At 48.9% G+C, this 14,144-nt stretch overlaps 1 protein-coding gene across 1 annotated transcript; it reads right to left on the reverse strand.

Moving 5' to 3' along the window:
• Positions 1-1,108: 1,108 nt before the first annotated feature.
• Positions 1,109-13,749, reverse strand: b3gat2 (beta-1,3-glucuronyltransferase 2 (glucuronosyltransferase S)). Its single transcript, XM_067236619.1, has 4 exons — positions 13,222-13,749; positions 7,990-8,134; positions 4,646-4,794; positions 1,109-1,786 (listed from the first exon to the last, which is right to left on the reverse strand). The coding sequence occupies exons 1-4, from the start codon at positions 13,747-13,749 to the stop codon at positions 1,700-1,702; spliced, it is 909 nt and encodes a 302-aa protein (XP_067092720.1). The 3' UTR covers positions 1,109-1,699.
• Between the last annotated feature and the right edge of the window lie 395 nt (positions 13,750-14,144).

The following is a 14,144-nucleotide window of genomic DNA, read 5'->3' on the forward strand; positions in this document are numbered from 1 at the left end:
GAGTTAAAGAGGTCAGAAAGATATTTCTCCCCGGGTCTGTTTCTATACAGCATGTCTGGCCTGTCGCGTGTGTTCTCCAGCACACACGGCAGCTAAGACACAGCGCATGGGCTGGTTTTCCCGGACCCTCATAAGGCCTCTCCGTTGGTCCAATAGGTTTAGAGTTAGGACATGAACGCAGATCTTCAACCGACCAATAGATGGGAGGCCATGTGGCGCCTTCATGTTGGCCAAACTCTCTGGGTGACCCCTGACCCCTCTCCCCCTCTGTGGGTGACCTCTGACCCCTCCTTGCTGTCATCCGCCATCTTACAGTGGTGTTGGTTGTGTGCAGTTCAAAGAAGCACAGTTAGTCTGAGACAAATAAACCTGGACGACCAATCAGCTTCTAGCCTAGAAAGGGCGGGCCCTGGAGAAGATAAGGGGATTGGACGGTGAGGTCATTGTCAGGATTCCACAAGAAGTCTGTCGACGCTGTGAGCCGTTCGGAGCTCTCAGTGGATGGACCTGAAGAAAGACTTCCTGGATCGATGGGTTCAGGTTTTACTTCCTGGTTTTGAGGATGACCTCATGATGTCTGATCCTCTTACATCTCATTTTATAGGGAGAGTAGGGAATACAGAGATTTTAAATTGAATATTGAGTTTAGAATCAGGAGAAAGCAATCAAAGACACATGGATGTGCAGCCTAATTCTGCGCCAGAGGTTCTAGCCACATAGACAGGGTCCCTCTGCCATGCAATAATGACCCACACACAAACACACACACAGTCCTCCAGGTTTATTTCTAACGTGTTTACATTTTCTGGTGCCTAGTACAAAGAAAAACAATGTAATTTCCGTGCATTAAACAGTGAAAAGCCATGAACGTATGCGTGGTCATTACTGTCTCATGACTCGTCTAATGCAGTCTGTCTTCTGTCAGGTTTGGCAGGGTTTGTTCTCTGACGTTGACAAGAGGGTCATTTGGAATACATTTACATTTAGTCATTTAGCAGACGCTCTTATCCAGAGCGACTTACAGTAAGTACAGGGACATTCCCCGAGTCAAGTAGGGTGAAGTGCCTTGCCCAAGGACACAACGTGAGTTGGGCACAGCCAGAAATCGAACCAGCAACCTTCAGATTACTAACCCAATTCCCTAACCGCTCAGCCTGGAGTTAATTCCTGTATTCCAGTGTGTAACAGTCCTGTTCAGTTGAACACACAGACACACACACACGCTCACACAAACAAATACATTGAGGTCTTGTTATTTTAGTCCGTACAGCCCGTATGACATGCTTTCAAATCCTTTTTTTTTATTTTTTTTTACTTAGAAACTGGCACAGATTCCTGTTCTACCTTCCGTATCCCCAGAGATTGTCAGGCCCACATATTCAGGAAACAAACTGCTCTCTGCTTCAACGTCCAGTGCCTTTCAAATCCTCGGAGGCCGTCAGAGTAAATCGGCAGCATAATTTTTACTTACTTCTGGAGAGCCAATCAGGCAAGTTCAATTCATGCGGTTGGTCCAAAGTCCTGTCCATCAAAAGTCAGCCGTGTCCAACCAATGAGCAAACAAGATGGCTTCAGTAGAGTAAATCCCGTCGGCTTGCGGTCTGTCCTGCCCTTGACCTTGATGTAACACTGCATCCTGCTTCCTCTCCCCAACTGTTCACCCCAATGGTCTGGGAGCGCTTGGCTAGTGTCCCGGTCCTCAGACCTCGATGACCACTGTGTCCTGTCGATGTTTGGGCTCGTTGCCCAGGTTGACCTTTTCTGTGCGTGTGTGCCACACCAGAACCTGAGGGAGGGAGGGAGGGATTTGTGTGAGTTGCTCTACTGAGAGAAAACCCTTCAGAGACCCTATTTTAAAGTACACAAACATCAATGCATAGCTTCTCTTCCTTGACATAATTATACATTCACCATTGTCACAATTGATTCTGCTGTAATGTAAAGGAAAAAGAATGGGTGCATATAGTTTAAATACAAGAGCTTACAACAGGCTGATAGGTCTACCGTGAAATGGTCTAACTTTGTTGCTGCCTCACTGCTGTTTGGCGCACACACACACGTACTCTCACACACACACACACACACTCGCGTGACAGATTGCTCTTCGTGCTCTGCCAGTAGTGTCTGGTCTCTGCTCAGGTGGAACGTGTCACTTCCTGCACACGATGCTACTAATTGGTCTAATTTGCATATCTAATGAGTCTAAAGGTGCAGCCAGCGAACCGCCTTTCAGTTTAGATCACAGGGTGAGCGGATGGGGGTGGAGTAGGACTATAGTGTGTGTGAGGGTGTGTGTGTGTACTCTCACATCCCTCATCTGCAACTTCAAATAACAATTACTTTTCATCCATCCTCCTCTTCCACTCTCTCTTATCATCTTCGCTAGCACAGCCAGGCGTTTCTGGTGGTGGTCTGCAGTGAGAGGTGCTGGGAGTTGTAGTTTGGGCTGGTCTGCAGTGAGAGGTGCTGGGAGTTGTAGTCTGGGCTGGTCTGCAGTGAGGGGTGATGGGAGTTGTAGTCTGTGCTGGTCTGCAGTGAGGGGTGATGGGAGTTGTAGTCTGTGCTGGTCTGCAGTGACGGGTGATGGCAGTTGTAGTCTGTGCTGGTTTGCAGTGAGAGGTGCTGGGAGTTGTAGTCTGTGCTGGTCTGCAGTGAGGGGTGATGGGAGTTGTAGTCTGTGCTGGTCTGCAGTGACGGGTGATGGGAGTTGTAGTCTGTGCTGGTCTGCAGTGACGGGTGATGGGAGTTGTAGTCTGTGCTGGTCTGCAGTGAGAGGTGCTGGGAGTTGTAGTCTGTGCTGGTCTGCAGTGAGGGGTGCTGGGAGTTGTAGTGTTCCCTGGCAGCCTGAGGGCAGGCTTGGTAGAGGGGGTACTTGTATCAGCTTGTTCTGTGATAAGAGAACTTGACCTCATGCCAGCACAGCTCCCCAGAGTGTACTCCTCTCTCTCTCTCTCTCTCTCTCTCTCTCTCTCTCTCTCTCTCTCTCTCTCTCTCTCTCTCTCTCTCTCTCTCTCTCTCTCTCTCTCTCTCTCTCTCTCTCTCTCTCTCTCTCTCTCTCTCTCTCTCTCTCTCTCTCTCTCTCTCTCTCTCTCTCTCTCTCTCTCTCTCTCTCTCTCTCTCTCTTATCTTCTCTCTATTCCTCTATCTCTCCTTTGTCTCTCCTTTTTTTCTATCTGTGTTTACTATCTCTGTTCCAGTGTCCCATATCCAGTTACTTTGAGACTCCAAGGTCAGTTTCGCTTGTTGCCAGTAGTTCCCGACACAACCGGTCTGTTCCCAGGTCTGTTCCCAGGTCTGTTCCCAGGTCTGATCCCAGGTCTGGGCCCAGGTCTGATCCCAGGTCTGGGCCCAGGTCTGATCCCAGGTCTGATCCCAGGTCTGGGCCCAGGTCTGATCCCAGGTCTGGGCCCAGGTCTGATCCCAGGTCTGATCCCAGGTCTGATCCCAGGTCTGATCCCAGGTCTGATCCCAGGTCGGATCCCAGGTCGGATCCCAGGTCGGATCCCAGGTCTGATCCCAGGTCTGATCCCAGGTCTGGGCCCAGGTCTCACTGTCCCCAGTCTGAGAGCGGATGCTGACCTCACGCCTGTGAGGAGCAGGGGAGCGGAGATGGGACCCCCCTGCCTATGGGAGGACCGGTCCTGTCGGTCAAAGTCCAACCCGCTATGCACCGTGTGAGCGCTGAGTGGAGGTGTCACACCTCACAGACTGGAGCGGGTGATTACTGATGATGTCACGTCCTTCTGGCTGTGTGTGCAGCGAGTGATTAGTGATGATGTCACATCTCACTAATGGCCTGTATTAATATCAGTGGTGGGCCACCCCCCATTAGGATAATGGGGGTGATAATGAGGATGTCTCTGCCGATGCCCTGCTCAGCCCAGGAGAGAGGAGAGGGGCTAAGTGTGGATGATGCATGGTTGGAGAGGAGGCTATATTAGGAGACTGGGCTCAGTTCCATTCCAGCGTGAGCCCTTATCTCCCCTTGCTCTCCTCCGCTCCCCTGGTTATGGAAATGACTTGTAAATGGAGGAATTAAATGGTGTGATCTGGTAAAGAAGCTGGTTTGGCTGTCGTTCTCTTAAAGGCATTCCTCTGCGTATCTAGAGATGGAGATTGGGGAAGTGATGCTTAGGAAAGGCCTGCATAAGGGTCTGCGAGTTTACTGTTTCTATTAAACGCAGTGTGATATTTTGACCTGGTTAGCTGTACATGATTTGTCCATGTTTTCAGTAGTAATGCTCTTGTTCAAGGGATATAACATCCATCACCAAAGTTTATCACCAGTAATAATTTCAAGCCCCGAGAGAGTGGAGATTTAAACTCACCTGCTGGCCAGCCCCTCTTAGCAGACTAACAGGAGCCACATCTGGATCTTTACCAGGCAGCCTCGTTAGACTGACAGCCTGGGAGACACGGGGGGGCGAAGGCTACTGACCCTGTGGGCCCTGGTGGCTCACCGGTCAAGCGAGCGCACCACACAGGCTTAACTTTCAGCAGCCTGGGTTTGAATTTACTCATTCCCTGCATGTCCTCCCCTCTTTCTCACCTCACTCCGTTTCTCATCGCTGTCGATCGCCCCGAAGGAACATCATACATTTTAAATCTTTAATAAAGATTTTAATAAAAAAAAATAGCTACTCACCCTGGTGCAGTTGTTGGCTCGAGGCTCCAACTCAGCCACCTTGGTGATCTGCTTCAGGAAGTCTGACTCCTGCATGCCTGGCTGGGAGCCCCTGCGCTTGAACAACGCCTTTGGGTTCTCCAGGACCACCTGGAGATTCACGGCGAAGCCTGAGGGTGAAGCGGGATGAGAGGGAGAAGATGACGGGTTATGATCGATAACCGTGCCGCCACAACGCATCTCACACTGCACGCAACCTTCTCACATCCGATGTGTTACTTCACCCAGGGCGAGCAATCTCCGGGTGTTACCAGCGTGTAAGAAAAATACACAAACACAACACAGAGACTCAGGAGGGGAAGAACAAGCTTGAGTTTGTGTTGCTCTCTCTCTCACGAGGACGTCACAAACAGGTCTGGAGATGCACTCTGTTTTCTACAGCTTCGGTTCCAAATATATCTCCGTCCTCGTCCTTCGATTCAGAAACGCTGCCCTCAGAAAAACAACCACGTAGCCAAGTGAAGAAATGATTTAAGGAGATAAGGGAAGGAAGGCAAGATATCTATATCAAAAATCTTGGAACTAGGTCACTATATATCCCCACAATGGAGAGAATGCATCGGATTTATGCTTAACGTGGCCCAGTGTGCTGTGTGTGTGTGTGTGTGTGTGTGTGTGTGTGTGTGTGTGTGTGTGTGTGTGTGTGTGTGTGTGTAGGATGCAAGGCAGTGTGACAGGAAGACTGTGCGTGGTGTCATACATTCTTGTCTCAAATACAATCTCGACGCTCCGCTGGGACTGGGGTGAGCGGATGGCTGGGCCGCTCCAGCTAACCTCCATGACCTCCTCTGCATGTTTCCAGCGAGCGCACACTGATTTCTAGGGCGCCGCTAGCTCGGTATTCACGAAGGGATTCCTCAACTCCACAGAGAGAGAGAGAGAGAGGGTGTGCGGGGGAGAGACAGATGGAGGGAGAGAGAGAAAGAGAGAGAGATAAAGATGGAGAGGAGGGAAAGGAGAAAGAAAGAATGAAAAGGATCCAGGAACAAACGAGTGAAAGATGGAGTCCAGAGCAGGATACAGGCAAAATACCTCAAATACTGTAGATTCAGTATAACAATACAAGCAATAATTTGTTAGATGACAAGAGTCTTGATTTGAACTGGACTCTCTCTTTTTACAGGACAAGAAAGATTGGTGCTTGGGTGCCATTGACAACTTTCAAAAGAGGAAATTGGAAAACTAAATTTGACAACACTTTGCATCAGCACGAGGGAACACACAATAATCGAGTCTTGTAATATTCATTTGCCCTATCAGGGCATTACTAAACAGGGAGTAATCCCGCAGTGAAATCACATACGCTACAGCCTTGGAGGTAAGATAGGTGGATTTGAAAGCAATTATATGATAGAAATCTCGTTACCTGCAGCTAATACAAGTGATATGGTGATGAGCGTGCTTCTCACTGTTCCTGCTCAGCAGAGAAGACCCATCATCATGACTAATGCTCACTCTAAACCCTCTGAACATGAAGCCATTTACCCGGTAAGCATCTCACACGGATCTGAAGTGACTTGACGTCAAAACCACTGTCATTTGATGTGACATCAACAAGACATTGATTGCTTTGTCTTCATGTTTGTTTACATCAGTGATATTCGGTCAGAGGAGCCACGTGCTGAATACAGGACATCCTAACAGTGCTGATGTGGAGATGGTAAGCCTAATAATGTATGGAATGGCGCATTTGATCGACAAGTTATTTTTCTTTGGTCTTTATCCTTCCTTGCGTGCTTGTGTCTTGTTTTATTGGCCTATGAAGGAAAAGACATACAGGAAGGAACCCGTTTTTTAATTGAAACCCCACAGGTGCATTGTCTGCTCTATGAGACAGACTGAAACCCTACAGGTGCATTGTCTGCTCTATGAGACAGACTGAAACCCTACAGGTGCATTGTCTGCTCTATGAGACAGACTGAAACCCTACAGGTGCATTGTCTGCTCTATGAGACAGACTGAAACCCTACAGGTGCATTGTCTGCTCTATGAGACAGACTGAAGCCCTACAGGTGCATTGTCTGCTCTATGAGACAGACTGAAACCCTACAGGTGCATTGTCTGCTCTATGAGACAGACTGAAGCCCTACAGGTGCATTGTCTGCTCTATGAGACAGACTGAAGCCCTACAGTCCCAGAGCTCCTTTGCGCGGCTAAATGCTAACCTTAAAAAACATTCTCCTTCACCTGTCTCTTCCCTGCCCAACACCCTCCAAATCGACAGGAAGGTGTTAACACTTGCTTCCAGACAAAGTCAGCACCCCGCTAACAAACAGGCTGTGTTCGAGTAAGACGTGTACATGAACATGAAATGCACGCGGCCTATTGTACACATCAAACACAAGCTCTCCTAGCACGTGATTGTCGGAGGACGTAGCCAAGGCGAACACCAAGCCTCCACTCAGAGACCCAGGGCTATTGTGCTCCAGTAAATGAGATGGAGCTGTTGCAGACATTTGTGCGCTTTTTAACCACGTTGAGCACCTCAGCAGCACAATGCACCTTATTAAGGCCTGCAGGCGCAGCCAGGTTACAGAGAGAAGCCGCTTCCCATTCTCAACAACAATGGTTATAAATGATTTAGAAAGAGTAAGAGTGGAGGTTCAGGGAACACAGGCGTAGCCATCGTTAACGACCGTGCTTCTGTTTTACGGTTTACTCTGGTTATTCGCTTTTGATATCTGGTTCACAGTTATACTTTATCGTACCGTTATCAGGCGTGGTTGCATAGTTTGCAACTGATGATGAGTATGTCGTGTGTCAGTGTGTGGGTTTAATGGGGCTGTTTGTGTGATTTGGATGGGGGAGGGAGGGCGGGAGGGGAGGGTTATTTCCAGTTATAATGCCTTCATTAACACACCGCAAACACCCAGGGGTCTGTGTGTGCATGTATTTAAGTGTGTACTGTAGGTGTGTGTGTGCTTGAGTGTTTGTGTGTATGTGTGTGTGTGTGTCTGTGGAGCAGGGGATGTTCAGAGAGAGAGAGGAAGGTTGAGTGGTGATAATGGCAGAATAAGGTTTCAGCTGAAAAGCACAGTTCAATACTTCTAGCATTCAGGTCCACTAGCTCTGGTGTACCATGCCAGAGGAGTTATCTGCATTCTGGAAAACTCCTTGTTTTGACTCCGTTGTGACATAGTCCTCGTTCAGCCTTTGAAGTGCTGGCTTCTGGGTTTGGTGCCACAGTGGGGGAGGGTTAGTAACCCTGCATGTGGTCCGGAACTCACGGCCCAACCTATCTGCTCGCGTCCTTCATCTCGTTGTCATGGTTTCGCCCTCTGTGTGGTGTGTGGGCGAGGTCTTACCTGCCATGTCGATGGCGAAGGGGCGGTCGGGCCTCCAGCCTGTGTACCAGCCCACAACTTTACCCCTGAACACCAGGGGGCGCTCATAGCGACGACCGCCCACCAGCCCCACGGGCCACACCGACACCCCTCGCGTCCCTCGCATCTGTGGGGGGGAGGGGGGGGGGGGATGTGAATACGCCTGACATCAAACACATCAAATAGAGATACGAATCATGAGTTCGCAGGTTCAAATACCCCCTGTGCCAAACTGTTCTTTGGATGTGGGCTTCTGCTAAATGAATGCGTTATACAGACACAGGTGTAGACAGACAGGATGATGTTGCCGCACACACACAAAGAAAAAAAGAAAAGCCAAGTGACGGTTTTGTGAAACACAAACACACTTTCACATCTTTCATGTTGTTGGATGTGTCTTTTTCTCCTGGTCCATTATCCTCCTGCATCGCATTACCATTCAGAGCAGATCTGAGATCTCTAACCATACAGCCAAGTTCTATTCCATGGTGTAAATGGGGCATAGAAGGCACACTGTGTGAAGTTATCAGACTCAGAAACACATTCATTCAGTTTCTGTCTGTACGGGAAACTAGAAATCTTTCATCGAACCTGAAAAGGGTGAAATCAGTGTGTCTGGAATCTTCTCCCTGAACCAATGTGGCACTAAATGAAACCGGGTGGTATAACCAAGTTGGTAGTTTCATTTTTTACACTGAATCAATTCAAAGACTGCCGGGAGCGACACGGAGAGGGAAATAGACAGTGTGTGGTTTGTGGCAAAGTGTGTGTTAGTGTGAATAGAAGTGCTCAGATGGCTTTCAGTGCTAGAGTAGTAGGTATACTGTTGGCCAACTGTCATTTACATTTAAGTGTGTGTGTGTGTGTGCGCGTGAGTGAGAGGGGGAGAGTGAGAGGGATGGAGGGAGGGAGAGAGGGAAAGAGAGAGGGGGAGAGATGGAGGGAGGGAGAGGGAGAGTGTACATGAATGTGTCATTTCATTCATGATACCAAAGATCAACAGCATAACATCCCTAACATATATTCTCCTTTCAAACACACAGCAGCCTCAAGCCAAACACCGTCAATACGCAATAACACAATAACACTGCATTACAAAAAACCTTATGGTCAGAGGAAGGCCTTAATATTTAATGTCTCTGTTCTGTCTGGCAGCTCTGAACGCAGGGACTGATAGAAGTCCTCCCTTTCCTCCCCCCCCTCCCTCTTTCTCCCAATACTCTGTCTCTCCCTCACTTCTCTCTATTCTCCCCCTGAGCAATGAGCACACACTTTGAAGCCCTCTCTCCACTAATGCGTTGCCCCTTGAGCTTGCTTGTGCAACGCTAAAACCCTTCCCCCTTATTTCTGTTTCCTCCTGCCTCTCCTCCTCTCCTGGGTCACTGTTCAAAGGCTTCTCCAGCTCTGGTCTATAAAAACGCAGATGAAAAGAGAGTGTGTCCGCACAGACGGATTGTGGTTCTCAAGTGGAGCCATTGTCTCGGCTTAGCGGTAGAGGTACATGTTGACCCATAATGGTATTTATACGGAGGGTAGCCAGGGGAATTAAACAAAAATACTTAATGGTCGGCTATCGCTATACTTATCACCGTTAACTACTCATCATGAACCCAACCTTGATTCAGATATATTCTCTGTCCAGGAAGGATTTACCTGAAATCTATATTCCTCTGAGGTGTTGCTTGCCAGCTGCCGTTCCAGAAAGAATTGTGTTCTTTTGTGATGCTCACGCGAAACATTTTTTACGGTCAAATGTGTGAAATTCATCCTGTTAAGACTGAAGGAGCTTTAGGAATGGATCGAGGGGGGTTAAATAACGTATCTCTCCCTTCACCTCCATCCGACTTTTTAATCCTCCCAGATTGGAGAGGGATGGATGGGCGGAAACAGAAGGCTGGACATCCTTGATTAGACTCATCCAATCATAGGAGTCAGGCGGCTGAGTGGTTAGGGAATTGGGCTAGTAATCTGAAGGTTGCCAGTTCGATTCCCGGCAGTGCCAAATGACGTTGTGTCCTACTTCACCCTACTTGCCTCGGGGGGGAATGTCCCTGTACTTACTAAGTCGCTCTGGATAAGAGCGTCTGCTACATGACTACATGTAAATGTAAATAGGATGTCCTGGGAGGATAGAGCAGTGAATGTGTCTGTTGTGTTCTACACTGTCGACAACACTTCCCAGAATAAATCAACGTGCTCACTTACATCCTCTGTACACCTCCTCTCACCAGCTGAGCGGGCAGGGAAACACTGGATACACCTAAACAATATCTCATGGCAGAATATGACGCATATGGTACTCGGAGATGCTGATGAGAGATTTTGATTTGTGTGTCACGTTTCATTGTCTGTGTTATGTTGTTTGTTGTGAATCTGTGGCCGGTGAACCCAAAAGCACACAAGGACATGGGCCTTCAGTCTCTTTGACGGCAGGCCGAAAGTCAGTCAGCGAACATGAAGAACATGAATCCCCTCCCCCCCCCCCCCCACACGCCCCATCCAGACAGTAAACAAAAGGTTGATGCATTATGCGTGACACAAACATATTTCTTAATGATACAGCATTATGAATTTACTATACATTTGTGATTTTTTCTTCTTGCCCTGGAGAAAAAGCTGTCATTGAATTGTGTGTCATGCTGTGGGGCTTCTCTGTATGTGATTTTAATCAACCCTTCTCCTTGTGTCATTAATATGCATGGCTAGGGCAATGTGAGGGGGAAGCGGAGGGGAAAGAATGAATCAAATTAGAGGAGAGAGAATGGAGAGAATGAGGAGGTTATGAAATGGTGATGCAACGACGCGTGATGTTGTGTGTGTGTGTGGGAGAGTGAGGTTGGTCCTGAGTGGTGTGTTTGTTTCTGAGGGATCGAGAGAGACACACACCGACAGAGACAGGGTGAGAGTCTGTGTCTCTACACAAGAGTGTGTGTGTGTGTGTGGGTGTTCCTCTCAGGGCATCGTCTCTGTCTCTCAGTCGCAGTCGTAGCAGCTGTATGTGAGGAGTGGAGGGAACAGCTCCATGAAGCTCAGGGCAGACAAAGCGAGCAGTCAGGCAGACTCAATCACACCAGTCCTGAGGCAAATGGGGAAGAGAGGGGAAAGAAAGGAAGAGATATGGAGAAAAACGAGGAGAGGGAGTTGCTCTCCCACCACTTCTCCCTCTCTCCTTTCTCGCTTTCTTCACCCCTCTCTCACCCTCTCCTCTGTCCCTCCTCCGCCCCACCCACCCCCTCATGAACAATACCTCGCGCAGAGAAGTGTTCCTTTCTGCTTCGCCTTCACCAGTGTGTAATTATAATAATTGCTTGCATGGATTTGATGGAATTGGATTTCATTTCTTTTTCAGTTATTTTGCTCTCGCCTACTTTCCCTGGTTTCTTTGCGAAACCTTGTCCTGTGTCGACTTTACACACAAGCTGTTCATTTATTTAGGGTTTAGACAAGCTGAGGACCAACTCCAGGTGGAAACATGGGGACAAATCTCTGCATACGACATGTTCCACTGTGGGGCAGACTTTGAGCTTTGTTTGGGAAATATCTCTTTAATCAATGTGTTGCTTTCCTCCACTGTGCAGTGTGTCCCTGCAGACCTGGCCTCATTAGGAGTGCAGATTGATGTGATGACTATAAACTGCGGGTTTTGGGGGGGGGGGGGGGGGGGTGGTGGTGGTGGTGGTGGAGGAGGGGGGGATCTCACAGTAGCAGAGCTTGTTGTGACTGACAGACTGGCTGACAAGGCTGAGGGGTGGCAGGGGGGGTATGGCTAGCCAGCTCCCCCCTCCCCACTACCCTCCGGGGCAAACTGCTAACTCAACCCCTGGCTCAGCTTCAGAGAAGGAGAGAGAGAGAGACAGAGAGTGAGAGACAGAGACACAGAGAGAGAGGCAGGACTCTGATTGCTCAGAAAGCTTTAATGTGCAACATTTAGTTTGCTGACAGCCTACTCTGATTTGTCTCTCTCCTGACACTGCCCGTGTTCAGAGGAGGCAGCTGCAGTGAGTCTCTCTCTCTGTATCTGTTTACCTCTCTCTATGTCTCTCTCTCTTTCTGTGTCTCTCTCTGTCTCGGTCTCTCTCTATCTCTCTCTCTCTTTCGCTCAATTTTTCGCTCTCTGTATCTCACTGTACATCCCATAATTCTGTTTTTTTAGGCAGATTTTTTCCAGCTTGTTTCTCTACACCCCCTGTGGCCTTTCAGGGCAGAAAATTATGGAATCTAAATGAGCTGTTTCATAAGGTTTCCATTGAAAAAAATGCTTGTATGCATGGCAAAAGCTTTTAGAGTAGGCCAGGAGTTTGAGGTGAGACATACAGAAAGTCAAACCCATTTAATAGGCTTTAACTGCAATGCCTTCTCATGAAGGAGACCTCCATCATCCAGCCTCCTGAACCCAACACCCCTTCAGAGGTATATATTGGACCTGGACAGATGCTATCTGTGTGATTCTACACATCACCAAGGTAACCGCTCTCTCAGGTTATTACCGCCACATGACAGGCTATTACTTCAGGGAGGAGCCCCGCAATCACCAGCAAGAAGCCCGGCTCACAGACATGCAATCAGCCCCCATCAGCCAGCATCGTCCTGTGCTGTTCTCCCGAGGATGAGCCCCTCGACCAGAGCTCCACTCTGGGATCTGAGCCCTTCCTGGACAATGGCTATAGATCAATGTTTATAGGGCAGCTTGGAACTGTGTCATCAGCGCCTGAACGAGCTGTGAGGTTTCAGAGATGATTGTGTCTGTTGGCCTCTGTATCATCTCACAACCTTCCCCTCCCTCCCCTCCCCTCCCCTCCCCTCCCCTCCCCTCCCCTCCCCTCCCCTCCCCTCCCCTCCCCTCCCCTCCCCTCCCCTCCCCTCCCCTCCCCTCCCCTCCCTCCCTCCCTCCCTCCCCTCTCTCTCTCTCTCCCTTCCCTCCCTCCCTCCCCTCCCTTCTCTCCCTCCCCTCTCTCCCCTCCCTCCTCTCCCCTTCCCTGGAACCACATTTTTTACTTGTTTAAGAGTACTCCATAGTGTAAATGAAAATATTACAAACACATATTTTGATTTCTGGTTTAAATCCAGTCCAGAACTTGAATTCATACACTAACAGTGGTGAAGGACAAGTGACAGAGCTGTGATGAAACAAAAAATAATAATCTTGCACACACACACACACACAATCAGGGCTGGACATGAGGAGTGCCGTGTTTACGGTAACGGTCGGTTTACCTCTTCGAACAGTTCCAGGCTGTACGTGTTGTCATCGTCCGCGAAGAACACCACTCCCGGATCCTTTCGTGAACGGTGTTGACGCAGCCAGGTCAGAGCTGCGTTCCTCTGCTCAGTGGCGCGAGGCATCCCAGGCCGTTTAAACCGGCGTGGGGTTAAGACGTGCAAGTGTGTGTATGGCACTCCCGAACGGGCGAGGAAGCGCGCCACCAACTCCGTGCGTATGTTCGAGTCTTCCAACACTATCCAGTGAAAGCTAGGGACCTGGCGAAAGGTGTTGGCGAGCCGGGTGAGTTCTGCCTTTTGGACCGGACGGTTGTAGGTTGGGGTGACTGCGTAGATTACCGGCAGAGCGGAGCGGTTTCCCCGTTGCTGGCTGGTTCGAGCGTGCCGTTGTGCGCTCTCCGGCCGACCAAGGGCAGGACCCCGCACTGACGTCCGTTTAGTGTCGATATCAATCATGATGATGACAATAAGAACCCAGGGCAAAAGGATGAAGAAGCGACTGAAAAAGAGCGATTTCATCATGTACAAGTTAGGAGATTAAAAAAATCCGACCCGGGCTCGCTTTCTCTTACTCACTCCATCACTAACCTATACCGCGCATCCCACGTAGTCTACGTGCAGAGACAATTTTCCTAAGCTAGTCAAATGCACACCGAAAATAGTTATATATACCGACTATAGTTAATGCCTTCTGTAAATTCTGCTGTCGGTGTGAGAATAATTTGATTTGCCGCTAACGCTAACTGGTTATGAAAACGAACCCGTCCCGTCGGGAACGCTTCTGCAAACACTCTCCTCTCGGACAGCCTATGAGAAGTGTAAGTGCTTCATCTCTCGAAAAAAAAAGAGTACAAAAAATTGCAATCCATAAACAGCAGTTAATATTGTACATTCCGTTAGTCCATGCTAATAAAGTA

This window comes from Osmerus mordax, chromosome 5, assembly GCF_038355195.1.
Source record: "Osmerus mordax isolate fOsmMor3 chromosome 5, fOsmMor3.pri, whole genome shotgun sequence".
Classification (NCBI taxonomy): domain Eukaryota; kingdom Metazoa; phylum Chordata; class Actinopteri; order Osmeriformes; family Osmeridae; genus Osmerus; species Osmerus mordax.